General features: G+C 41.8%; 2 protein-coding genes across 3 annotated transcripts in view; both read right to left on the bottom strand.

The window, feature by feature from the left end:
* TXK (TXK tyrosine kinase) overlaps positions 1 to 11,459 on the bottom strand; it is a gene marked incomplete at both ends in the record, with an annotated part of 64,043 nt that extends 52,584 nt beyond the window's left edge. Inside the window, one exon of the mRNA XM_079718135.1 lies at positions 11,372 to 11,459. Within this exon, the coding sequence (XP_079574261.1) occupies positions 11,372 to 11,459 (88 nt within the window). The remainder of the gene's footprint in view (positions 1 to 11,371) is intronic.
* A 3,493-nt stretch (positions 11,460 to 14,952) lies between these two features.
* TEC (tec protein tyrosine kinase) overlaps positions 14,953 to 25,917 on the bottom strand; it is a gene marked incomplete at both ends in the record, with an annotated part of 105,990 nt that continues 95,025 nt past the window's right edge. For both annotated transcript variants that reach the window (XM_079703392.1, XM_079703393.1), the window contains 4 exons: positions 14,953 to 15,036; positions 16,454 to 16,611; positions 16,695 to 16,813; positions 19,443 to 19,507. In XM_079703392.1, coding sequence (XP_079559518.1) covers positions 14,953 to 15,036; positions 16,454 to 16,611; positions 16,695 to 16,813; positions 19,443 to 19,507 — 426 coding nt within the window. The remainder of the gene's footprint in view (positions 15,037 to 16,453; positions 16,612 to 16,694; positions 16,814 to 19,442; positions 19,508 to 25,917) is intronic.

Raw genomic sequence — 25,917 nt, forward strand, 5'->3', positions numbered from 1 at the left:
GGAAAATTGAGTTATTTCTCCCAGCAATAAGGCTATCCCTGGACCTCTAACTATATGACCAAATAAATCCCAGATCCAATTTTGACTCTGTTTCTTAGAGCCACTTATGATACCAATTATGGTATCAATCAGGCCTATAATGTAAAACAAGACATACTTAAATTAGAATACTTTTAGAAGGGTTTATTTACAAAGAGACCAATTACAAAGGTGTAGAAGGGGGTAAAGTAACGATAAAGAACGTGCAGACACCTGGGTCCAGCAATAGCGAAACTGTCACCATCCCCATATCCAAAAGGCCCAGGAAAGTGAGAGAGTGAAGTAGAGCAGAGACCATTTTACAGGAGCAATGATCTGCTGTAGAGGGAGACAGCCGGTTCAAGGTAACCTCACCACAGCTTCCTTCTAGGGCTCCCCATGGGTGTAGTGTAACCAGAAACCAGAGGGCTCAGAAGCATGCTGAACCAAGCCCTACAGATTACTTTTCCAGGATAGAGTGCAAGGTGGAGAAGAATGTATACCAAGAGGCTGGGCTCACTGAGCCACGATGGAGGCTGGCTTCCACATTTAATCCCCACAGGTCATCCTTCCAGGGTAGAATAGGGTGGATAAGAATAAAGATATCCAACATAGTAATCATGGTCCCTTTTCCTTTCACCTTCAAAACCTAGATTCATGCATTAGTTACTTGCCTTTCTCCGGTTTGGATATTGCCGTTATTCAATGTTTGGGCTACAGACACATTGGTGGTCCAGGGGTAAACATCTCATTTCTACTCTGGAGATACGATTCCAGTCCAAGCCCAGGCAAAGATTCACTTTTGCTCCCACTGCTGTGAGATCACTCACCCCTGATTTAATAACTTTCTTCCTTAGCCTGCACCAAAAAACACAAAGTTGATTTCCAGGGACCAAAATAGAGTTCCTCAAATCTTCACTCCATTGTGTATTATTAGGCTTTTGGATCTCAACTGCTTCTGACTGTCAGTTTTCATCTGGTGGCCTCTGCGGCCTCTGCATGAGCAAATTGCCAAAATCACTCCCCCCAAACAGGGTACATTAGCACTTGGGGGCTCTGTCTACTCCTTGGCAGGAGTGGTTCTAATTTGCATTCTTACCGATTTACTCCAGTGTTGCCTTAGAGCCCCGTACAGATATGCATCCATCCAGGCCAAGAAGTGTGAAGTCCAAGGTAGGTTATACAAGTGAGAGAAGCAAGAAGAGTATGGTATGGACTGTAGCAAAATGCTGTGTCAAAGTCCCACGTAGAGGTATTCAAACTCAAAAATTTTTAAATACTCCTACCCTCTTCTACATCACCATTTTCCCCCTCTCTACTGGATCCTTCCCAATAGCATATAAATATACTGCTACTTCACCCCTTAAAAGCAAAACAACAAACTACCCTTGATCTTATTTCTTCCATCAGCTTTGCTCCCCATTTATAGTAATTAGCAGTCTTTATTTGCTGCCTCCAATTCTTTCCCTCCTACTTTCTCTTAACCCATCCCAGTTAAGCTTTTGATCCTACTACTTCCCAAAACTGCTCTTGTTAGGGTCACCAGTGTCCTATGCACTGCTATAAACAATGGTCAATTCTAAGGCCTCATCTTACCTGTGCTCTCAGCAGCATTTGACACTATGTCCTTCTGGTCTTCCTTCTTCTCAGTCTCCTTTACTGCTTTATTCTCCTCCCTGCTAACTTCTTAGACTGGGTCTAATGCTAGGCTGCCCCAAAGCTTTTGATTTCTTCTTTACTCTGCCTTATTCACTCCCTTGATTATCTCATTCCTTCCTGTGTCTTAAAAGCCATCTATCTGCTGATGACACCCAAATGTACACCTCTACCCCAGTTCCAATGAATTCCAGACTTGCATAGCCAAAGGCACTCTCAAATTCTCCACTTGGATGTCTAGTGGAGACACCACCCCAAACTCGTCTATCCACTCTTCTCCATCCTGCAAAGAGCAACTCCATTTTTCCAGTTGCTCAGGCCAATGATCTTGGAGTTGTCTTTGACTCCTCTCTTTCTCTCACACCCCAGTCCAATCCATCAGGAGAGCATGCTGATTCTTCCTTAAAAATGTATCCAAGAGTTTCTGCTTGAGATGACGAAAAAGTTCTGGAGATGAGTAATGGTGATGATTATACAATAATGTGCTTGGACTTCACGCTCCTGGACTCTACACTTACAAATTGTTAAAATGGTAAATTTTATGTTAATTACATTTCACCGCAATTTAAAACACACACACACACACACACACACACACACAGAATGTTACTGCTTTTCCCCACCCTTCTGTTACTACCAAGGTCTAAGTCTCCATTACCTGGATTATACCAATAGCCTCCTAACTTCTTTCTGCTTCTACACCTAATCCCATCCCCCCCACCCTTTATGGCTTATTTTTCAGCGGCCACAGTAATTAATTTAAAACCTAGGTCAGATCATGCTACTCCTTGTCTCACAAACCCACAATGGCTCTCCATTTCACTGTGCGTTACAGCCAATTTTCTCACAGTCGTCCTTAAACCGTCCACGACCTGGCCTCCTGGTGCCTCTCACCTTCTCTCCAATGTGCTTGTGCTCATTTCACCCCAACCACACTGCCCCCCAGTGCTTCTGGACCAGGACTGCTCTCACCCAAGGCTCTTCGCTTTTGTTCTGCCTGGACCATTCTTCCCCCAGCTGTCAGCCTTCCCTACTCTCTCCACTCCTTCACTCCTTTAATTAAATTAATAAAATAAAATAGACTCTCAATTACATATGGCAACAAGATTGTATCTTTCCTTATTTCCGAGGCCTTCCATAATCTGGCCAGCCTCACCCTGATGCTTAGTGTTCACCAGCTCCTATTACAACAGCTTCTATTCTTCTGTTCACTGTTCTCACAGACACCTTGCACATTTCTGTTTCCGGCTTAAAAAAGGCTTCCATTGCAATCCACTCCCACCTAATCTTCCTTTGGCTCCCAAAGCACTGTTATCTGTCTTGCTCTGTGGCTCATAATTAGGTACCATCTTCAATGGTTATTTACTTTTCTTTGTGTAGCCTTTGTCTCTCACAGGGCTTCTCAATCTCACCACTATTGACACCTTAGAGTGATGAGTGCTTTGCTGTGGGAGCTGTCCTGTGTATTATAGTATGTTGAGCAGCATCCCTGGCCCCTATGCAGTAGGTGTCAGTACCAACAGCGCCTTACTCTTCTGATACCCACCTCCCACACCCAGGTGTGAAGACCAAAATGTTTCCAGGAATTGTCAGATGTCCCCTGTGGGCAAAAATCACCCCTTGTTAAGAACCACTGAGCTAGATTGTGAACTCTTCAATTTCACGGTCTGAGTCTCATGGTTTTTTGTCTTGTCCATAGCATCCAGCATCAGAGCCTGGTACAGAGCAATAACTCAATAGACAGCTGTTAAATAACACCTCCCCAATATCTACACCATCACGTTACATTTAGGCTCTATTTGTCAGTAACTCGTTCTACCACATGGAATCTCACAGCTCGACGCTGGCCGCAGAGAAAGCTAGGTTGACCACGTCCTTTTGACTAAGTGAAACAGTAAAGTTGAAGAAGACAGCTTCCGGAGCTTGTAGTAGGTCATAAGTCTAACCTTTTGTTCCAGATATAGTAAAAAAGAAGAAGGTAGAGAGGGAGGAGGAGGAAGGAGGTGGGAAGGAGAAAAAGCAGCGGCAGCTTATCCAAAATCAAGCATCAATCCACGAGATGCTAAATGACATGGTTTAAACCTGGTGTTCAAATGTTCTTTTTTCTGTATAAGGACAGCATATGGGGTTGAGCAGTCACTAGGGTCAGGGTAACCTGAAGTCAAATCACGACTCCATTTTCTTGTAGCGACAATATGATTTGGGGCAATTACTCAGGAGCCTCGTCTGGAAAATGTTAGAAATAAAACCTACCTTCTAGGAAAGGCAGTTCCCCACTGCTACCAACAAAGCATTTACCATAAGGAGGGACTACAGGAAGATCTTACTATCCTATACTAACTCACTCCCTACACACTGAAATAGGTCCTGTAATTATCCCCATTTCACAGATGAAGAAATTGAGTAACAGACAGGTTCAGTCATTTGTCCAAAGCTACATACCTAAAAAGCAGCTGAGATTGAATTTAAGCCCACAGAGCTTGGCTGAGTCCATGAGCATAATAATGAGACAGTCCTTGTGGATGAGAAGATTGCATAAGACAGCAGAGATGAAATATCTAGAGCAGAGCAGTTGCTCATTTAATGTCCAACCTTTTCCCTCACTCAGTTCCCTAGAACTCATTCAGCAAGTATGTATTGTGTATTCAAAGAGCAGATTTAAGGTAAACAGATAGAAGCACACTATGGTTCTCCCTCTGAAGACAAAATGGGAAGAAGGCCAAGTAAGCCAAAGCTGACCTTCAACCCCACAACTCCTGTGTTCTGAGCCCATTCTCTACCCCTGTTCACCCCACTCAGGACTCTAAGGGGCCCTCTCTCCACTATCAACACAGCTCTCCGGAGACGCTCTGAAGCTTAGTCTTGGCAAGGTGAAAATGATATGATAGTAAACTGATATAACAGTAAACATGTACGGCGGTGCTTCTTTTAAAGGCATTTTCGTATTTGTAAGCATGACACCTGTATTTGTCAGAGTGATCAGAGAGAGAGAAAGAGAAACTGATTTAAGGAATTAGCTCACACAATTGTGAGGGCTGGTGAGTCCAAAATCTGACGGGGTGGGCTGGCGACTCAGGGAAGAGCTGCAGTTTGAGTCCAAAGGCAGTCTGCTGGCCGAATTTTTTCTTGCTTAGTGGAGGTCAGTCTTTGGTTTATTAAGGCCTTCAACTGATTAGATGAGGCCCACCCACATTATGTCTGATAATCTGCTTTACTAAAGATCCACTGATTTAAATGTTAATCTTACACAAAAAATATCTTCACTGAAACATCCAGAGTAACATTTAACCCACTACCTAGGCATCATGGTCCAGCCAAGTTGACCCATAAAATTAACCATTATTATACCTTAAATTATAGAACTTTCAAAGAGAAATTGCTGGTATTTGTCAGCAGGAATGATATCTGGGGACTAGGAAAAGGCTCCCCCCCTTCACTGAATTTACCATACATGACTACACACCAACAGAGTGGACTATAAACCCAACAGCAATCTCTCGGTTATCTTTACTCTCTTCTGCAGCCTGGAATTTAGGAGGAAGTTTTTTCAGAAGTATTTATTTGTCCTCATTCAGTAGCAAAGACAGCTGCCTTCAAACAAAGGTACTACTCTGCCACAGCTTTAATTATGACACGGTTTTGTTCTATCTCCCCTGAAGACCAAGAATAGCTGTGAGCAGCGAGGACAACCTCTGCCTTGTTTATGGTTCAGTTCTGCCCAGCACAGTTGCTCGCAACTAGTCGCTGCCCAATAAATAATTGATGAGTAAAAAACAAGTTGTGAAAGCCAAACAGCTTCCTGGTGTTCCTTGCTTGGCGTGACTCTTCAGGACACTAGGCCTCTTTATTTACAGACTGAAGTAATGATTCATGCCAAAGCAGATAGCAATGATTATTAGATTTGTGGTCATTTTCTATTTACAGCATCACAGGTCTTCCAGGTGAGTGGGTAAATGGAGAGTCACTGCCACACGCCTGCTGTGGTTACAGAAGCCATTCTTTGAATTGTTTTTCTCAGTAACCTGCAGAGAGAAAGCCCTTTTTCACCTTTATAAAATCCCCAATGAAGGCAGAAACTCGTGCATATCTGGTCTTTGCCAGAGACAATCTAAAATGCCCCAGCGATGGGCAATGACTATTTGCCTTCTAGAAGGTTATATTCAGGGTTGAGGATTATCGCAGGAAGGAGCCAGAGCTTCCCTTCCCAGGCTTACATCTGCGCTATTCTTTTCATCTGCTTCTTATTCCCCAGCAAATATCTTTAATTATCTATCTTGTACCAGCAAATCAGGAAAAGGGCATCACATCCCGGCGTAATCTCCGTGACCTTTAGGAACTGGCACGTCCCTCATGGGTAAGGGAGTCGAACCTCTTATTTTATTTAGTGTTCGCGTCCTCTCCTGGGAAGGCTTGCTTCCCCCTTCTCCCACCCGTGCAGGTCTCCTAACAGCCTTCTGCTTGTGTGCGTGGCTGCAGCAGGGCTCGCCTTGGGGACGGGTTTCCACCAGGGGGCGCTGGAAGGGAGCGAGTGGGAGAAGCACCACTTCGCCGAACAGCTCCCCGCCGCTCTCAGTCCCGCAGATGAACGGTAGCTGAAGGGCTGCTGGGTCACCGCCGTCTGGGAAGCGAAGCTGGTGGCGTTCCCTCCGTTTCTAATGTTTTCAGTTTTATATCTGTGTAACCTCACGTTCATCCCCTGGCGTTTACGATGGCAGAGTTTCGTTATGAATCAGTGCTTCAGGCGAAATTCAGTCCTCCTGAGTTTGCTCAGAATGACTGGCAGAAGGCTGGTGATTTTTATTTGAAAACATGAATAACTGGCTCGTTTCAAGAACTGCCTTGAGCCAAAGACTAGGCTAGTGGCCCAACGCACACAATCCAGGTTGCGGTTTTAGGACGAGGAATTCCAGGGCAGCTGCGCTCACAGCTGAAGGGCTCGGGGAACGTAAAAGTGTGGAAAACCCGTGGCTTTGGAAAAATGGCTCTGGGCAATTGGAACTGATCCTCTAAGTTCACTACAAGAAGCGCCTTATTTTTTTCCCAGAAATTTACAGAAAGGTCAAACCTCCTCAAGACTGTAATAAATTCCCACCACTAGATCTATTTAAGGGACTTCTGAAGACCAGATACATGTTAATGGACAACCCATATCATCTGGGAGGTGTCACAAATAGCTAGCTTTTCTTTTAACCTAAATTTCTGCCTCTAAGCAGGCACCAGAAAAGACTTTCTGAAAAGACACCAAACCAAGAATCCACACCAATGAGGGAAAGAAAGAAAAGAAAATAGAAAGAGAGGGAGAGGGAGAGAGAGAGAAGGGCAGGGGACAAGAGAGAGAGAGAGAGAAGTACACTGAGTTTTTCACGGAAACATTTATTCAATTTAAGAAGTTATCCTTAATACAAACTTATGGTTACCAAAGGAGAAAGGTGGGAGGGGGATAAATTAGGAGCTTGGGATTAACATATACACACTACTATATATAAAATAGATCATCAACAAGGATCTACTGTATAGCACAGGGAACTCTACTCAATATTCTGTAATAACCTACAGGGGAAAAGAATCTGAAAAAGAGTTGATATATGTATATGTATAACTGAATCACTTTGCTGTATACCTGAAACTAACACAACATTATAAATCAACTATACTCCAATATAAAATAAAATCTAAATTAAAAAATTTTTTAAAGATATTCTTGATTCTGAATTTATGCTCTTTATATATTTGAAGCATTAAATTATCCTTGCTTTGTGTGCCTCCTTTGATATTAAAAGGGCACTCTTTTCAACAGAATTACTGAAAGAACACTGTGTTTCCTTTTGATATTAAAATGTCCATTCTTCTAAGAAATGATAGTCACCAGAGATGTTAGTGTTTTTGAATGTATTGACAAAATAAGTTAGCAACCCATTATTAGATCCCAAACTGGTTTCTGGACATTATACTGTCTGTGAAACCTTCAAGTAAGGGGAATAACTCCATTAGGGATTTGTTGGCTCCTAACAGAAAACAGGCAGCTAGCTCATGGGACAGTAACTGATAATCTGGGTGGAGGAGAAGAACGGTGCTGGCCTGGCTGAGCCTGAGGGGTGCTGTGTGTGGAGAAGGGGTGCAGAGACCCCGGAGCTGAGGAGCTGCATGGGGCGCAGGGCACCAGGGGAGATAGGGTCCCAGGGGCAAAGATGCTGAAGGGAAAGGCAGAGTCTCCCTGAAGACTGATCGCTCCTCTGTTCACAGCTTCAGCCAGCAAAGCACCGGAAGCCCTTGTTTGTTCCACACAGGAATTTTATTCTTTCCCAGTCCTGAGCTGGCGTGAGGCGGACTTTGCAGGCATCTTGCCCACATCTCCTCCATCCCCAGGTCTCAGAGCAGTGTTTCCTAGGAGACTGTGGCCCGTGAGCTCCAAGCTCATGAGCAGCTCACAGACAACAAAACCAAGACACCTAGCCAGCTTGGGATGTAGGTGCTTGGCCACCAGACCTGCTGGCAGCCAGCACTGGGCAGAACCCTGCCCCCCGAGGGCAGGAAGGGGACAGATGCCAGCCAGTGGGCTTCACTACACAGAAGGGGCATCTGCCGGTCACACACAAGAAGGTGTGGAACCTCACAGACGCAGTTCCAGATGGTGACTGCTGTTAGCATTATTGCTACAGGTTTCAGGCAGTTGCAGGGGGATAGAGGTGAAGTGGTTTAGAAACAAAAGGAAAGACACATATACTAGTGTCCATATTAACAGTGAACCTATTTTTGAGAAAGGGGACCAACTCCAGCCTGAGGCAAAGTGGCAGTAAAAGTGGCCAAGTCTTTTTTTGGTCCATGGCTCTCCTAGCTTTTGCTACTGAATTAGTTATCTATTGTTGGAAACAAACTAGCTCCAAACCTAGAGGCAGAAACTGTTTACTATCTCACAGTTTCTGTGGGTCTGGAGTCCAGGCACTGCTTAACTGGGCGCCTCTGAATCAAATTGAGAAGTTCATGAAGCTCATGAAATTGTAGTAAAGGGGAGTTGGGATTTGCTGGAGAATCTACTTTCAAGTTCAGTCACATGGCTGTCGCTGGCCTTGGTGGCATGGTTCCTGGTGATGCGGATTCTCCACAGGCTGCCTGAGAATGCTCACAGCATGGCAGCAGGTTATCCAAGAGACAGGGAGCCCAAGAGCACTAAGAAGCCACAGTCTGCCGTAACCTAACCTCCCAGTAACACTCCACCCCCGTTACCATACTCCATTTATCCCCAAGGAGAGGGATCGTGCAAGGGTGTGAACAGCTGGAGGGGGACATCACTGGGGCCACCTTAGAGATGCCTGTGCAGCCACCCTCATTATCTCTGTATTAATTGTAAAAGAAATAACAGAAGATACTAACTTAAAGGGGTTGGCGTGGGACTCAAACACAACGAGGAATAAGAGAGGGCTTTGAAAGCAGAGACCCAAGAAAGGCAGAGTGACCAAAAGGTCCTTACCTCACCCCCCAGATCAAATTATGAGTCCAGAAAACTGCATTTTAACAGTATCCTAAAGCACACTTCAGGCACACCAACACTTAAGAACCACCCAATTATTATTTTTCCTTCTACTTTATAAATTGGGAAGAAAAGACAGAGAAATTAGGTGATGATGAGATGGAGGGAAGGGAGGTGGTCAGCTTTTCGAACCCCCAGCACATCTCCCTGGTCCCCGTCCCCTAAATGATTCTCCTGGGCTGGGTCTGTCCTCAGAGCAGGGGTTAGTCAGCAGAAACGACCAATTGTGTTTCACAAACTGACCCTCATAGGAGCAGTGCCCTGGTACCACTCCCAGGCTCTGCCCACCAGTCAGTAAGATCAATATCACACCTTCCACAAGGATCTCCTCCTGCCCTACAGCAGCCTATGAGGCCAGACTTCTATGACAGCCCTTAAAACAACCAATGTATTTCCCAAATGACTCTGGCCCAAAAAACACCTATAAACATTTTTTTGATTAGTAGTAACACACCCTGGGGCACCTCTTAGCTTTCTCTGGTCAATAGTAAACACTCATTGTTTTACCCAGAAGAAAATGGAGCCATGGCTTCCCTGGTGGCACAGTGGTTAAGAATCCCCCTGCCAATGCAGGGGACACAGGTTCGAGCCCTGGTCCAGGAAGATCCCACATGCCGTGGAGCAACTAAACCCGTGCACCACAACTACTGAGCCTGTGCTCTACAGCCTGTGAGCCACAACTACTGAAGCCTGCACGCCTAGAGACCGTGCTCCGCAACAAGAGAAGCCAATGCAATGAGAAGCCCGCGCACCGCAATGAAGAGTAGCCCCCACTCACTGCAACTAGAGAAAGCCCGTGTGTAGCAACAAAAACCCAATGCAGCCAAAAATAAAAAATAAATTAAATAAATTAATTAATTTAAAAATGGAGCCACATCTAAGTGCAACCTGTGGAAGAAATAAAGAGGTGAGTCTTACCGTTGAATCAAGTTATCAGAAGCTGGAAAGGACAGTGATAGTTCATCAAACCCATGCCCTTCCAGGCCAGACAGAATGATCCTCAAAATATCCCCACTAATAGGTGGTCTCTTATTCAATCCTTTGGGCAATGTAATCCTTGTCTCAACCCTCACTGTTTATTTTATATATAACTGAATCCTTCCTGCTAGCATTTACAGCCTTTTCTCTAGTTCTGACCTCAGGAGAAATGAAGAACAGATGCCTACATGGCTTTTAATGAAAAGGTTCTTATTAAGTCACTGCTCACCTTTGTCCTGCCGTTGGGGGAAGTGGGGATATGGGTTACTGCTTCTTAGCTCTCTCTGCTTTGCTCTGCTTGGCCTGTTTTTGATAATGGGCACCCCGTCTTGATCTATGTGTGGACCCAGACTGTAAGTTATAATTCAGGTAGGTACAAGTGGAGTAGCCTGGTTTATTTTTTATGAATCCTACCAACAAGTGTTGGGTCCTATGAGGTGATTTGGTTTAAACACATGACATTTAAAAATTGCAAAAAAATTTTCCTAATGCCACTTAAAAATCAGAAGTGCAAAAACTGTTGTCAGTGGCCTTGACTGCTTTATTCTAATGTGACTGAGCTTTGTTGAAGCTTGTTTCCATAGTCATTCAGAATTAAAATCAGTATTTTTCTTCCAGATTTTTAATTATTTGCATGATAAGGCTCTCTGAGTCTTCGAGGTAAATCAACAAGCATTTCCAAAACTTGTACATGGGACTGGATAGTCTTCCAAAGCAACTCCAAAATTAAGTTCATGAAGAGCCTGTCATTTTAATCTATTATTTCTCTATAGTATCTTGTTGGGAGGTAGGTAAAAAGAGAGTGCCCATTGTACAGATGGGGACCTGATCTAAAGAAGTTACCAAAGGTGACCCACTAATGTTGCAGCAAATCCTGAAGTGGAACTTGGTTTCCTAGACTTTTGCTCTCAGTTCTTTATACTAAATATTCTAAATACAAATACTTCTCAAACTGATTGCATTTCTACACACACAGGTAGATTTAAGGACACTATTTTGTTTTCTTTTGTGATCTTAATACTGAACATTTTCTAAAATTACATCCTCACCATGGGTATTTAAATAACAAACAAAACCCTGTCACAACATCTGGGGAAATTATCTTCCACACTTCACAATTTCTGGCGTTCAAGACTAAGTACCATGCCCAGAACAAGCCCTGAAGATAAAGGACAAAGCCATCTTACTTACAGGTGGAAAGAATCATGGCTGCACTTGTGCGGGGAGCAAACAAAACAGCCTTCAGGTCTTCAGCGATGCTCCTGTCACAAAAACACATCTTTTAACTGAAATCATAGCTCACCCAAGATGTTTCTCACAGACAAAGTTAACCCCACCTATTTTCCTGTTCTAAAAACCTCAGAGAAGTGTGTGAATGACAACCCGATGGCCTATATAAGAGAAAGCTTGATAATCTACATCCAGATCTTTGAGGGTAGCTGCTATTAGTTCTTCATTCCCGAGTGCGTGGGTGACTCCAGCAAACACCATTTTCAAGAAGTCACAAGATTTGGGTAAAAGGGACCTAAAAAAGAGCATGAATTCAAATTGCTCTGTCTGGACAGAGAAAGAATTGGAGGCACAGATAGGATAAGGGACACTGTTAGTGGTAGAAACAGAATCAGATTGTAAGTTTTGAAGTACCACATCTAGAACATTCTGTCCTACTCAGTACTAACACTTTAGGCGCCATACAAGGAAAGTTTATTTTGCGGGGCAGGAGGGAAAACTAATCCATCCCCAGGTGACTGGGGTGTGGCCGAGAACTACAAACACAACAACATCAACAATAAAAATGCACTTAGGAGTTTCACTTCATCCCACTGAAAAATAACCCCAAAGTAACTAAAACCAAAGGGAACCACTGCACTGAAGACACAGCAGATTCACGTTGCCCTTCCTATTCCCTGCTTTCTAGATGAAGATCTCTTTACACATTCTGGGTGGATTCTTCTATTTTTACTTCTCCTTTAGCCGTAGCTATGGTTTTATATAAAAACTTTTTTTTAAGTTCTAGTGAAATATTTAAAGATTTTTGAAGAAAATATTCCCAAATGTTGCCAAATCTTGTTTTCCCATCAAAAATATATGTAACTATTAGGGCAGGGGCTATACTTTCTCCTCTCTCTTCAAAGCCACCTAGCACTTTAAACACAGTTCCTCAAGGTCAAAAGGGAAGTATGGGATGGGGCTGGGAGGGGAAGGTATGACAATGACAGTAGGGCACGGTGCGCATACAGCCAACCCCTTGAATGAGCTACAATTCAGTTAACAGGTGTGTATATTTTTGTGATGGGGGTACAGTTAAACAGGAAGATGAGAAGGAAGGTGGCAAACAGACTGTGACAAGACTTAGGATAAATATTTTATTTTTTTTCCATTATAAGGGGGACAGGGAGGATAGAAGACAGCCTTCAGGGGATGAACGGACCAGAATGGAAAGATGATTCTCCACGGTCATATGAAGGTGCTACTCAGAGTAGCCAGCCACAGCCTGTGTTCCTTAAAAGGTCTTGATTTTCCATACACGCAGCCATGTATAATAATTTTTTTAACCATTAAAGCACTTAGTGAGTTAAATGGTTCTAGTACCACTGCTCTAATATTCAAGCCAGTGCAATCAACAAAAGAGGGTAGATGGGTCATTCACCTTGACTTTGCCTGCTCTTGCCTCTAGATCCTTAGTGGAAACATAGGGAAATAAGAAGTCACACGCAGAGGACATGCTATCCGGGTCCCAACAACTTGGCATGTGACAAAAGAAGCTACTCCTTTGTTAATGAGACTTGAAGATGGTAGAGGAAGTGGGCCTTGAGTATGTAGCTTAAAAAAAATCAAATGTAGAGGCCTCAGCTCATTCTTGGAAGCAAGAGCCATAATAAATCCTCTGGGATCCTGAGTCCTGCTGTACACAGGTTCCTTTGCGCCCCACGAGAATGGATAAGACTTCTTAGTGCTTCAAACACAAACCACAGAGATGCCTTTTGCATGTCCCAAGGTCTACAGGGAGTCCTCAAGGAAACAGGCAGCCAGGGAATAGTATTTGTGCTATTCTGAGGCCATGGGCACAACTTCTGGCCCGTTACTTGCTTGGGAAGCCAGGGGGGTAAACTCCTGAACCCAGCATTGCCCACCTATGAGCTGTTTCCTTGGCAACACTGTGGTTTAACCTCATCCGCTGTTCCTGAAGAATGTTCTGTGGGATGCTGTTGACTGAGACAACTCGTCACTGGGCATTAAGTAGCTTCTTCACATAAGAACTACTTACGTGAACGCTACGTAAAGAGGGTTCACACAATGCTCCACAGCATGGGGGGAGACCACGGCCCCCCAGAGCAGACGAACTCCTGAAGAAAGGCCCTGTGTCTTGCTGGGCTTTCTTTGCCCACAAAACCAACACAGTGTGGGGCAATACACGGCCTTGCTTTCATGATGGAGACTGTTGTTCTTTTCCCTGAGCTCATGAGTAAATGAGGCTCTAACTCAGAAGGTGTCCTGGTCAGAAATTATAAGGGTCAGAAACCCACTCAAATAAACTCAATTGCAGGGTCTACTATGAAGCTATAACAGACAATCTCTCTGATGCAGGAACCCAAGTCCAGCCTGGCCTCCTGAAAGCCATCTGGGAGACAGCTCAGACGCCATGCTCTCCATTTTTCCTGGCTGCTTCCTGAATTCTGCCAGAACCTGGCTTGCTCCTGGGTCTTGCGTGCAGTTGAAACAGCCTTTATGGTGAACATCATCTGTTCCTTCTGCTCCAGAGCACACTTTCACATTTATGTCCAGGGACAGATTCTTAAGACACAGAAACTGATTGATTGCCCCTAGGCTCAATTTTCCATCCAACTCCAATTAGCTGTGGATACCGTGGGCAGGTCCACTTAGCCCAAACACAGCCCCTGCTGCGGGCTTAAGCTGGACAGGCACCTCAAACATGGCTACCCAAGTGAGGAGGGGGCATTAGTGATAGAAGGGTCCAGACATTTTTCTCTTCAGTAGGGAATATTTGATCCTCAGGGGGAAAGGAATTGACAGCTGTAAGGTAAAATCCCTAGTCCTAAGAGGGTTGGCTCATATATTACAGAATTAAACATTTCAATTAAAAGACAACTCATAAAATCAACTATACTCCAATAAAAATCAAATTACAAAAAAGACGACTCATGTTTCTTATAAATATATAACTTTATATATTATATATATTTACAATATGTACAGCATACAAATACGTTTTAATGTAATTCTGATGGCAGTCTTGAAAACAGATGTTTCAAAACAAAAGATGGGTACTTATCCAAGGTGGGTTCCGGATCCATCCAGAACCCATATTCTAGACAATGCCCCAGCCCAGATTTCTGTAGAAGTCACAGGGAAGAGAGGGGTGGCTGGAATGTGGCTCGGATACCCTTCCTCCTCCCAATTACCCTGGCCTTCCACCGGCACCGGCTAACATGACCCCACATGCACCCCTAAAATGGGCAGACCCTGGGGCCAGGGCCCAGTGCCTGGCACATAGTGGGCACTCCAGTACTTGTGGAATGAATAAAAGTGGGTGCTTTTAACCATCATGTCTAAGGCAGCATTTCCATAATCCAGAAGAGTCGGTCACAGAGCTACGGCTGGTCTAGAAGCAAATGTTTTAGGTGTTTCCCCTTTGTAAGTAAAACAATCTACACGTCCAAGTGCTAAATAAATTAAAAGTTTGCCACAAAGTGCCATTTCTTCCTCGTGCTTTGGAATCTGGAAGCCATCACATCATCCGGTCACAGCACTTATCTTCCAAAAGTTTCTGTACATTCGACTAGTTCATCTATCGTGTGCAGCAAATCTTCAAAGGAAGGCCTTCCCTCTGGTTTCTACAATTCAAAATCAAGTAGAAGCTGTGGGTTCCAGAATCCATCCCCAAAATGATTTTTCACTGCTCCAACTCAGATAGCAATGCATACCAGAGTAAGGGACTCCTTGATTCAGGGCTGGAACACACATGCATCTCCAAACAGGTCTAATCGATCCTGCGTGTGCTGCTTCTACACTAATCTTTCTGCCACATGGCTTTGGCATCCCATTCAAGAACCTAACAGAGGGGGCTTCCCTGGTGGTGCAGTGGTTGAGAGTTCGCCTGCCGATGCAGGAGACGCGGGTTCGTGCCCCGGTCCGGGAAGATCCCACATGCCGTGGAGCGGCTGGGCCCGTGAGCCATGGCCACTGAGCCTGTGCGTCCCGAGCCTGTGCTCCGCAATGGTAGAGGCCACAACAGTGAGAGGCCCGCGTACCGCAAAAAAAAAAAAAAAAAAAAAAAAAAGAACCTAACAGAGATCCTAACTGCCTACAAAATCAAGTCCTGCTAACTCACAGGGCCCTCTATAACCTGCCCCTCCCCCAGGCCCTTGCTACCCAGTTTTATTGCCCACAAAATCCCTCACATGGGCCCTATGCTCAATCAGAACAATCTCTACCCTTGTATACACACACCAAGTTCATTACCACCACCCTACCTTTGCTCACATTGTCCACACGCCCCCTAGCACCACTTCTTGGCCAAAAGGCCTCTGTCCATCCCAATCAATGCTCTTGGGAGGCATGATAGCAAGTGACCAGGGCATGGGCTTTGGAGTCAGACAGGACTCTGCTTCTCTGTAGTTAAGTGGCCTTAGGCAAGCAACAACGTGATATCCTCATCCACAGAGTGATCATAGTAAAAGTATGCACACTTTGAAGGGTTATTTCGAGAACTAAATTGAAAGCACTTAGCACAGTGCCTAGCACATCGTACCTGTGAGCTAATGTTACTGTTATCTTTCAAAAGTCATTTTGGTGTCTAATCTCTTCTATGAGGTAACATTTTAACATGGGGCGAAGGAAAACTTCTGAAGACTGAGAGTAAATGACCTGAGGAAGTTGAGGCTTGGAGAAAAAAAACTCTGGTAAAAGAGTAATACTTCGACAACACTAGAGATCCACTGAAAGAACAGCTACTTCTCTGGGCTTATCCCCAGAGCCCCCAGCTCAGGTGACTGTGGCGGGAGCCCCACTTGGGAAAGGAGCGGCAGCCTGAATTTACTATCTTAATTATTAGTGTTTCCCACTTCTTCACATCTTCTTCCCATTATTCAGACTGAGTTGAGAAGGCTGGTTTCCTACTTAAGAGTTTGAAATCATATGAAACATGCACTCATTCACTAGGCTATAAAGACCACACAGTTTGAATCTACCAAGCCCAGATCCCTGAATGCTTTAGAGATTGAAGAAAAAAGCACCCGAAAAATGTTATACCTCCTGCCAACATCTCAGCATCACCTCGTACACATATCTGGACGCCAACTTCGGCTGATGGAGTCGGTGGCCGCGAGTAACCATGGTTACCACTTCATAGTTGGTGTTTTTCTCAAAGGGCATTCTGCCTTCAGTGAATATTTCCCACATTAAGACACCTGGAAGAGGAGAAGGATTGCCAAATGATGCACTCAGTTCCTCTTCAGGGCAGAGTTGAGGGGAAATGGAGCATGACTCTTACCAAATGACCAGATATCTGATTTGCTGCTAAAGCGGCTATAATTAAACACCTCAGGTGGACACCACTTCACGGGAAATTTAGCACCGGAAGAACTCGTGTACTGATCATCCAGAACATACCTAGAGTAAGACACTGAGTTACGGTCTGTATTTTGTACATGTTCTTTAATTTTTTTCCCCCTTAAAATCAAAAGCACAGTTGACTGAAGTCCAACAGGCATCCGGTTGAAGCTGGTTGTTTGCCTCTGCAGCCACGCCTCTGCAATTGCCCTCTTCCTCTAAGTGCTTGAGATGCATGCACTGTAACATTCTATCTGCGCTTTCACTTTTCTGTTTTTCTTTTTTATAAGGCATTGGAGGCAGCATACAAGAAAAGAGTTTGCAAACTTTCTTTTTAAGAAGCAGTTCTGTTCTTTAAACAAAAATTTTACCCAAAGGCCCCACATGTAAAACATCTAAGCAGAGCTGCTCTAAAGGAAGTGGTGCAAAGCACTTGGAGCACATGTGCTTTTGCCCCCATGATTCCACAGAGCACAACTTAAAACTATAGCAAATAAAAAGAGCAAACTGCAAAATGATGTACGCACGTGGTGATGTATATATGTATGTACCATGATGTTCATCCTCTATACACACACCCTCAGAACAATACTATGTAATTTCTCTATGGGAGCATACTTATGTCCTTCTGGAAGGACCCACACAAACTGGTAACACTGGTTACCCCTGGGGAGGATCTTCATTGGGGTGCTAAATATGGGCTCTTCAGCCCTTTCTGTAATGTGTTCAGTATGTCTTTACAAGAGGAAGGTGTTTATGTATTATAGGAACATACCAGGTTAATTTCTGCAAGCTCCATGGGAAAATATTCAAATGATTGCACAAACTTCCTTCGCTGTATAGACAAAGATGGTGACAGTGCCACCATGGGCGTTTGTCAGTCAGGGGAGTCTGAACTGAGTGTAGAATGAGTGTTTCAAAGGAGCTGATGCAAAAGCACAGGTTTTTTGAAAGCCAAACGTATGAAAATCAAACCTGAAATTGGAGGCCTGTTAGATACAGAATATCTTCACAGAAAACAAAGAGCACTGGGTCCTTACTGCCCTGAGAGCCAGCAGTTCTGGTCCCATTTCGGACAGTAATGGCTTTCTAACCTCCCTCAGCCTGAGTTTCCTCAGGAGGGAGGCCTGGCCTGCCTTTATAACCGCCCTCATGCTGGCCACAGGCTGACCACCCTGACCCCCTTTGGATTCTTGAGCAGGCCAAGCTCATCCCAAATTTCAAGCTTTTGGACTCGGTGTTCTGCCACCTGGAATATTTTATCCTCAGACTTTCACCTAATTGACTACTTCCTGCCTTTTGGGTCTCTTTTCAGATATCCTGGTCTCAAAGAGGCCTTCGAGAGGCACCAGATTTGAAGTCGCTACCGTCACCCCTGCCCTGCGCCATCACTCAGTACCCACCCGCCCCACCAGCCCCAAGTTATCGCTATCACAGGGGTCGGCAAACTTTTTCTGTAAAAGGCCAGACAATGAGTGTTTTAGATTTTGCAGGCCTTTGTAGAGTGAAAGCAGCCAGACAACACATCTGTGAATGAGTCTGTGTCCTATTAACACTTTATTTATGGACACTGGCTTTTGACTTTCAGATAATTTTCACATGTCATAATATTTTTAAAGTTTTTTCCCCCCCAACCATTAAACAATGTGAACACCATGGTTGGCTCACGGGCCATACAAACATAAGTGTTGGGTCAGATGTGGTCCAGAAGCCGAGGTTTGCGGACCCCTGCTCTGTCACCTCACTCTGTACTCTCCCCTCTTAGTGGTTCTCAGGTCTTATGTTTCTCTCTCCTCCTGAATTTAAGCTGCACGTGGGCAGGGACTCACATGGATAATGTCATCCTCTGCTAGGGTTCAATCTCTAGTGTTGTGCCTGGCACAGAGCAGGCACCTAATTTTGTATGGACGCGTGTACAGATAAATGAATGGATGAAGGAAGGAGGGAAAGAAAGGACAAATGAAATACTTTTTAAAGGACTTTTCTAACACCCTATTAAGATTACAAAAATTAAGAGAATAAAAACATTATAGATTTGCGTATTCTAAAAACTTACCCCAAACACATTTCTATCAAGACAAAAGATTCTAGAAATTTAATCCACACCAGGGAGAAAAGAAAGTAGTGTATTTAACGGGCTATACTACCACCTAGTGGAGAGAATGACTAACAATAATTAACACAATGTATACTGTGTTATTTTAATATATTTATTTTATCTCAGGACATCTAATAGGGTTTCCTTTTTGCTTTATCAATGCAGATTATTTCCATGCTTATAGATTCTATAAGCTAATGTGAATATCAACTAAAGCCACATAATGAAGTATTAAGTAATCATAATTTCTCAACAGTTTACCTGAGAAAAAGCTAACAGTAAAATGACAAATTCAGCAAAGAAATCTTTCAAAATATAGATAATCTATTTTCTAACCTTATACAAAAAACACTAAGAAGCAGAAAAATCAATCTGTACAAAAATGATGGGGACTTTAAAAAAATGATGGGTACTTCTAATGTTTTGTTAAAGGAACAAAAGATATTTCAAAATAGCTCTTAAACAGGCGTCAGAGGAAGAAGCTGACACAAACTGCAAAGAAAAAGTCAAGTACTTTCAAGGGAAAGGCCACAGTCTTACATTAATTTAATCCAAAATTTATAGAAAATGTTCACATATACTCAGCCTTACCTAGCCATTCCAAAATCAGAAACTTTCACAATTCCTCCCTCATTTACTAGACAATTTCTGGCAGCCTGGAAAACAACATTATAATGGTATATTAGTTGCAAAGTTCCACAATAAAAGTAGAAAAATTTAAGTTCTGTTTATATTAAATTTAGTGTAACCCAATCAACATTTGCAGAGGTGGTGTCTCTTATAAATTTTTTTTTTACTCCTATGGAAACATCTTCAACATTTATATGAAAGAATGGATAGAAAGAAAGGTCAAAAGTCTCATGTGAAAAAAGGCATTATTACATAATCTTTGCCAACTGTCATATCTATACGAGGACTAAGAGGAGGGTCAATCAGCTTTTTGCCCACCCATTTCTATTCTTATTTAACTATCTGATTTTCTTATTGATAGTGACAACGTCTCTTAAAGTCCTTAATTCAGGTTCTTACTAGGCAAGCTTTATAACACACAAGCATCAGAGTGATGGGTGAACAATCTTTTACCCAGTGGCTTTGCTCAATGATTGGTCTTCTCTAACCCAAAGAGTCAAAAGAACAGCCATATGTAACACAGTTTGCTTTGTCATTTATGACAAACACAATTCTAGATTACTTATACTTCCTTCCCCATTCTTTAAGGTTACAAGGTTCAAGAAAATAGTTTGGAAAAAGACATAGTATTTCTCAGAAGGAAGACATGATGACAATCTTTTTACATGCTATAACCCATAGACTAAGAATGTATTTTTCTTCCTTATGCTTCAGAATTTTATTCTCTGGATGAGGTAAATTCCATTTACATGAGGTTATTGCCTGTTGAATGCGTTTTAAGAGTCTCTTTTAAAGTACGAGTTAATACCCATTCCCTGGATTATCTCTGTCTTCCTATAAAGATACCTTATCATGCCTTTACTTGATAGTCACCAGGATTCTTCACCCAGGAGACAGAAGCATCAAAATCTTCCCTTAAGGGATGACAAAAACCTACCCTAATGATGTCAGTATCATAGGCACAAACATATCAAAATTGCCTTCACCAAGGTGTGGTATGTGTAGAGAGGTGTAAGTTGTCATACTCACGTAGACAACAGATTTCCATCAGTTTTAAAAGTCAAAAAAGAGGAAGGTGCTAAATTCACAAGTTTCAATATGACAAAGAGATGTTCTTTATCATCACTGAGCATAATAATAATAACTAATGTTACACATATCACATCATCTTCTATTTTGCAAAGTCCTTTGCCCCAATCATAAAATGTGATCTTTAAAAGTTTTGTGAAAGAAAAGCCCAGGACAGGATGACTTCACTGGTGAATTCTACCAAATATTTAAAGAAGAATTAACACCAATCCTAAGTTCTCAAACTCTTCCAAAAAATTTTAAAAGGTTCACTTCCAATCTCATTTTATAAGGTCAATGTTACCTTAACTCCAAAGCAAGATAAGGACACAACAAGAAAATAAAAATACAGGCCAATATGCATGATGAACACAGATGAAAAAATCCTCAACAAAATATTAGCAAACAGAATTCAACAGCACATTAAAAGGATCATACGCCATGATCCAGTGGTATTTATCCCTGGGATACAAGGATGATTTGACATATGCAAATCAAAAACATGATACACCACACTAACAGAAGGAAGGATAAAAATCACATGATCGTCTCAACAGATACAGAAAAAGCATCTGACAAAATTCAAAATCCTTTCATTTCATGATTAAAAACTCTCAACAAGTTAGGTATAGAAGGAATGTACCTCAACATAATACAAGTCATATATTACAAGCCCACAGCTAACAACATACTCAATGGTGAAAAGCTAAAAGTTTTTCCTCCAAGATCAGGAACAAGACAAGGATGCCGACTCTTGTCACTTCTATTGAACATAGTACTGAAAGTCCTAGCCAGAGCAACTAGGTGAGAAAAAGAAATAAAAGGCATCCAAATTGGAATAGAAAAGTAAGATTGTCTCTGTTTGCAGATGACATGATCTTATATATAGAAAACTCTAAAGACTCCACTAAAAAACTGTTAGAAGTAATAAAAGAACTCAGTAAAGTTGAAGGATACAAAATAAACATAGAAAAATCACTTTTGTTTCTATACGCTAACAATGAACTGAGAGAAATTAAGAAAGCAAGTGAATTGCAATAGCATCAAAAACATTAACATACGTAGGAATAAATTTCACCAAGGAGGTGAAAGACCTGTACACTGAAAACTATAAGACACCGATGAAAGAAACTAAAGAAGACACAAATAAACAGCAAGATATCCTGTGTTCACAGAGTGGAAGAATTAATATTGTTAAAATGTCCATACTACCCAAAACGATCTACACATTTAATGTAACCCTAACAAAATTCCACTGCATTTTTCAGAGAAATATAAAAAACAATCTAAATTTCATATGAAACTAAAAAGACCTTGAATAGCCAAAACAATCTTGAAAATGAATAAAGCTGGAGGCATCACATTTCCTGATTTTGAAGTAGATTTCAGAAATATAGTAATCAAAACTGTATGGTAGGGCTTCCCTGGTGGCGCAGTGGTTGAGAGTCTGCCTGCCGATGCAGGGGACACGGGTTCGTGCCCCAGTCCGGGAAGATCCCACATGCCGTGGAGCAGCTGGGCCTGTAAGCCATGGCCGCTGAGCCTGCACGTCTGGAGGCTGTGCTCCGCAACGGGAGAGGCCACAACAGTGAGAGGCCCACATACCACAGGAAAAAAAAAAAGCGTATGGTACTGGCACAGAAACGGAGACATAGACCAATGGAACAGAACAGAGAATCGAGAAATAAACCCATGTATATATGGTCAACTAATCTTTAACATGGGCACCAAGAACACACAATGGGGAAAGGATAATCTCTTCCATAAATGGTGCCAGCAAATTCAAATATCCATATGTAAAATAATGAAATTGGACCCTAATCTTACACAATACAAAAAATTAACTTGAAATTGATTAAAGACATAAATGTAAAACCTGAAACTATACAACTCCTAGAAGAAAACATAGGGGAAGAGCACTTTGACATGGTGTTGGCAATGATTTTTTGGATCTGACACCAAAGCACAGGCAACAAAAGCAAAAATAAATAACTAGGGCTACACCAAAGTAAAAAGTTTTTTCACAGCAAAAGAAACAATCAACAAAATGAAAAAGCAAACTACAGAATGGGAAAAAAAATATTTGTAAAACATATATCTGATAAAGGGTTAATATCTAAAATATATAAGGAACTCATCAACTCAATAGCAAAGAAGCAAATATTCGATTGAAAAATGAGCAGAGGACTGAATACACACTTTATCAAAAAAGACACACAGGGAATTCCCTGGCGGTCCAGTGGTTAGGACTCACACTTCCACTGCAGGGGGCATGGGTTCAATCCTGGTTGGGGAACTAAGATCCCACATGCCGTGTGGTAGGGCAAAAAAAAAAAAAAAAAGACACACAAATGGCCAATAGGTACGTGAAAAGGGGCTTGACACCACTAATCATCAGGGAAATGCAAATCAAAACCACAATGAGATATCACCTTACACCTGTCAGAATGACTACCAACAAAAACACGAGATGACAACAGCTGGCAAAAAAGAAAAGGCAGAGAGCAGAAGCAAGAAGAACTACAATCCTGCAGCCTGTTGAACAAAAACCACATTCACAGAAAGACAGACTAGATGAAAAGGCAGAGGGCTATGTACCAGATGAAGGGACAAGATAAAACCTCAGAAAAACAAATGAACTGGAGATAGGCAACCTTCCAGAAAAACAATTCACAATAATGATAGTGAAGATGATCCAGGACCTCAGAAAAACAATGGAGGCAAAGATCGAGAAGATGCAAAAAATGTTTAACAAAGACCTAGAAGAATTAAAGAACAAACACCTAGAAGAATTAAAGAACAAACAAACACAGATGAACAATACAATAACTGAAATGAAAGCTACACTAGAACGGATCAATAGCAGAATAACTGAGGCAGAAGAATGGATAAGTGACCTGGAAGACAGAATGGTGGAATTCACTGCCGCAGAACAGAATAAAGAAAAAAGAATGAAAAGAAATGAAGACAGCCTAAGAGACCTCTGGGACAACCTTAAATGCAACAACATTTGCATTATAGGGGTTGCAGAAGGAGAAGAGAGAGAGAAATGACCAGAGAAAATATTTGAAGATATTATAGTCGAAAACTTCCCTAAAATGGGAAAGGAAATAGGAACCCAAGTCCAGGAAGCACAGAGTCCCATACAGGATAAACCCAAGGAGAAACATGCCGAGACACATAGCAATCAAATTGGCAAAATTAAAGACAAAGAAAAATTATTCAAAGCAGCAAGGGAAAAATGACAAATAATATACAAGGGAACTTGCATAAGGTTAACAGCTGATTTCTCAACAGAAACTCTACAAGCCAGAAGGGAGTGGCATGATATACTTAAGGTGATGAAAGAGAAGAACCTACAACCAAGATTACACTACCCGGCAAGGATCTCATTCAGATTTGATGGAGAAATCAAAAGCTTTACAGACAAGCAAAAGCTAAGAGAATTCAGCACTACCAAACCAGCTCTACAACAAATGCTAAAGGAACTTCTCTAAGTGGGAAACACAAGAGAAGAAAAGGACTTACAAAAACAAACCCAAAACAATTGAGAAAATGGTCATAGGAATATACATATCGATAATCACCTTAAACGTGAATGGATTAAATGCTCCAACCAAAAGACACAGGCTCGCTGAATGGATACAAAAACAAGACCCATATATATGCTGTCTACAAGAGACCCACTTCAGACCTAGTGACACATACAGACTGAAAGTGAGGGGATGGAAAAAGATATTCCATGCAAATGGAATCAAAAGAAAGCTGGAGTAGCAATTCTCATATCAGATATAATAGACTTTAAAATAAAGAATGTTACAAGAGACAAGGAAGGACACTACATAATAATCAAGGGATCAATCCAAGAAGATATAACAATTATAAATATATATGCACCCAATGCAGAAGTATCTCAATACATAAGGCAACTGCTAACAGCTATAAAAGAGGAAATTAACAGTAACACAATAATAGTGGGGGACTTTAACACCTTTAACACCTCACTTACACCAATGCACAGATCACCCAGAATGAAAATAAATATGCAAACAGAAGCTTTAAATGACACAATAGACCAGATAGATTTAATTGATATTTATATGATATTCCATCCAAAAACAGCAGATTACACTTTCCTCTCAAGTGCGCACAGAACATTCTCCAGGATAGATCACATCTTAGGTCACAAATCAAGCCTCAGTAAATTTAAGAAAATTGAAATCATATCAAGCATCTTTTCTGACCACAATGCTATAAGATTAGAAATGAATTACAGGGAAAAAAAACGTAAAAAGCACAAACACATGGAGGCTAAACAATACATTACTAAATAACCAAGAGATCACTGAAGAAATCAAAGAGGAAATCAAAAAATACCTAGAGACAAATGACAATGAACACACGACAATCCAAAACCTATGGGATGCAGCAAAAGCAGTTCTAAGAGGGAAGTTTATAGCTATACAAGCCTACTTCAAGAAACAAGAAAAATCTCAAATGAACAATCTAACCTTACACCTAAAGGAACTAGAGAAAGAAGAACAAACAAAACCCAAAGTTAGCAGAAGGAAAGAAATCATAAAGATCAGATCAGAAATTAATGAAATAGAAACAAAGAAAACAATAGCAAAGATCAATAAAACTAAGAGCTGGTTCTTTGAGAAGATAAATGAAATTGATAAACCATTAGCCAGACTCATCAAGAAAAAGAGGGAGAGGACTCAAATCAATAAAATTAGAAATGAAAAAGGAGAAGTTACAACAGACACCCCAGAAATACGAAGCATCCTAAGAGACTACTACAAGCAACTCTATGCCAATAAAATGGACAACCTGGAAGAAATGGACAAATTCTTAGAAAGGTATAACCTCCCAAGACTGAAGCAGGAAGAAATAGAAAATATGAACAGACCAATCACAAGTAATGAAATGGAAACTGTGATTAAAAATCTTCCAACAAACAAAAGTCCAGGACCAGATGGCTTCACAGGTGAATTCTATCAAACATTTAGAGAAGAGCTAACACCCATCCTTCTCAAACTCTTCCAAACAATTGCAGAGGAAGGAACACTCCCAAAACTCATTCTATGAGGCCACCATCACCCTGATACCAAAACCAGACAAAGATATTACAAAAAAAGAAAATTACAGACCAATATCACTAATGAATATAGATGCAAAAATCCTCAACAAAATACTAGCAAACAGAATCCAGCTACACATTAAAAGGATCATAAACCATGATCAAGTGGGATTTATCCCAGGGATGCAAGGATTCTTCAATATACGCAAATCAATCAATGTGATACACCATATTAACAAACTGAAGAATAAAAACCATATGATCATCTAAATAGATGCAGAAAAA

This window comes from Hyperoodon ampullatus (genome assembly GCF_949752795.1).
Source record: "Hyperoodon ampullatus genome assembly, chromosome: 1".
Lineage (NCBI taxonomy): Eukaryota > Metazoa > Chordata > Mammalia > Artiodactyla > Ziphiidae > Hyperoodon > Hyperoodon ampullatus.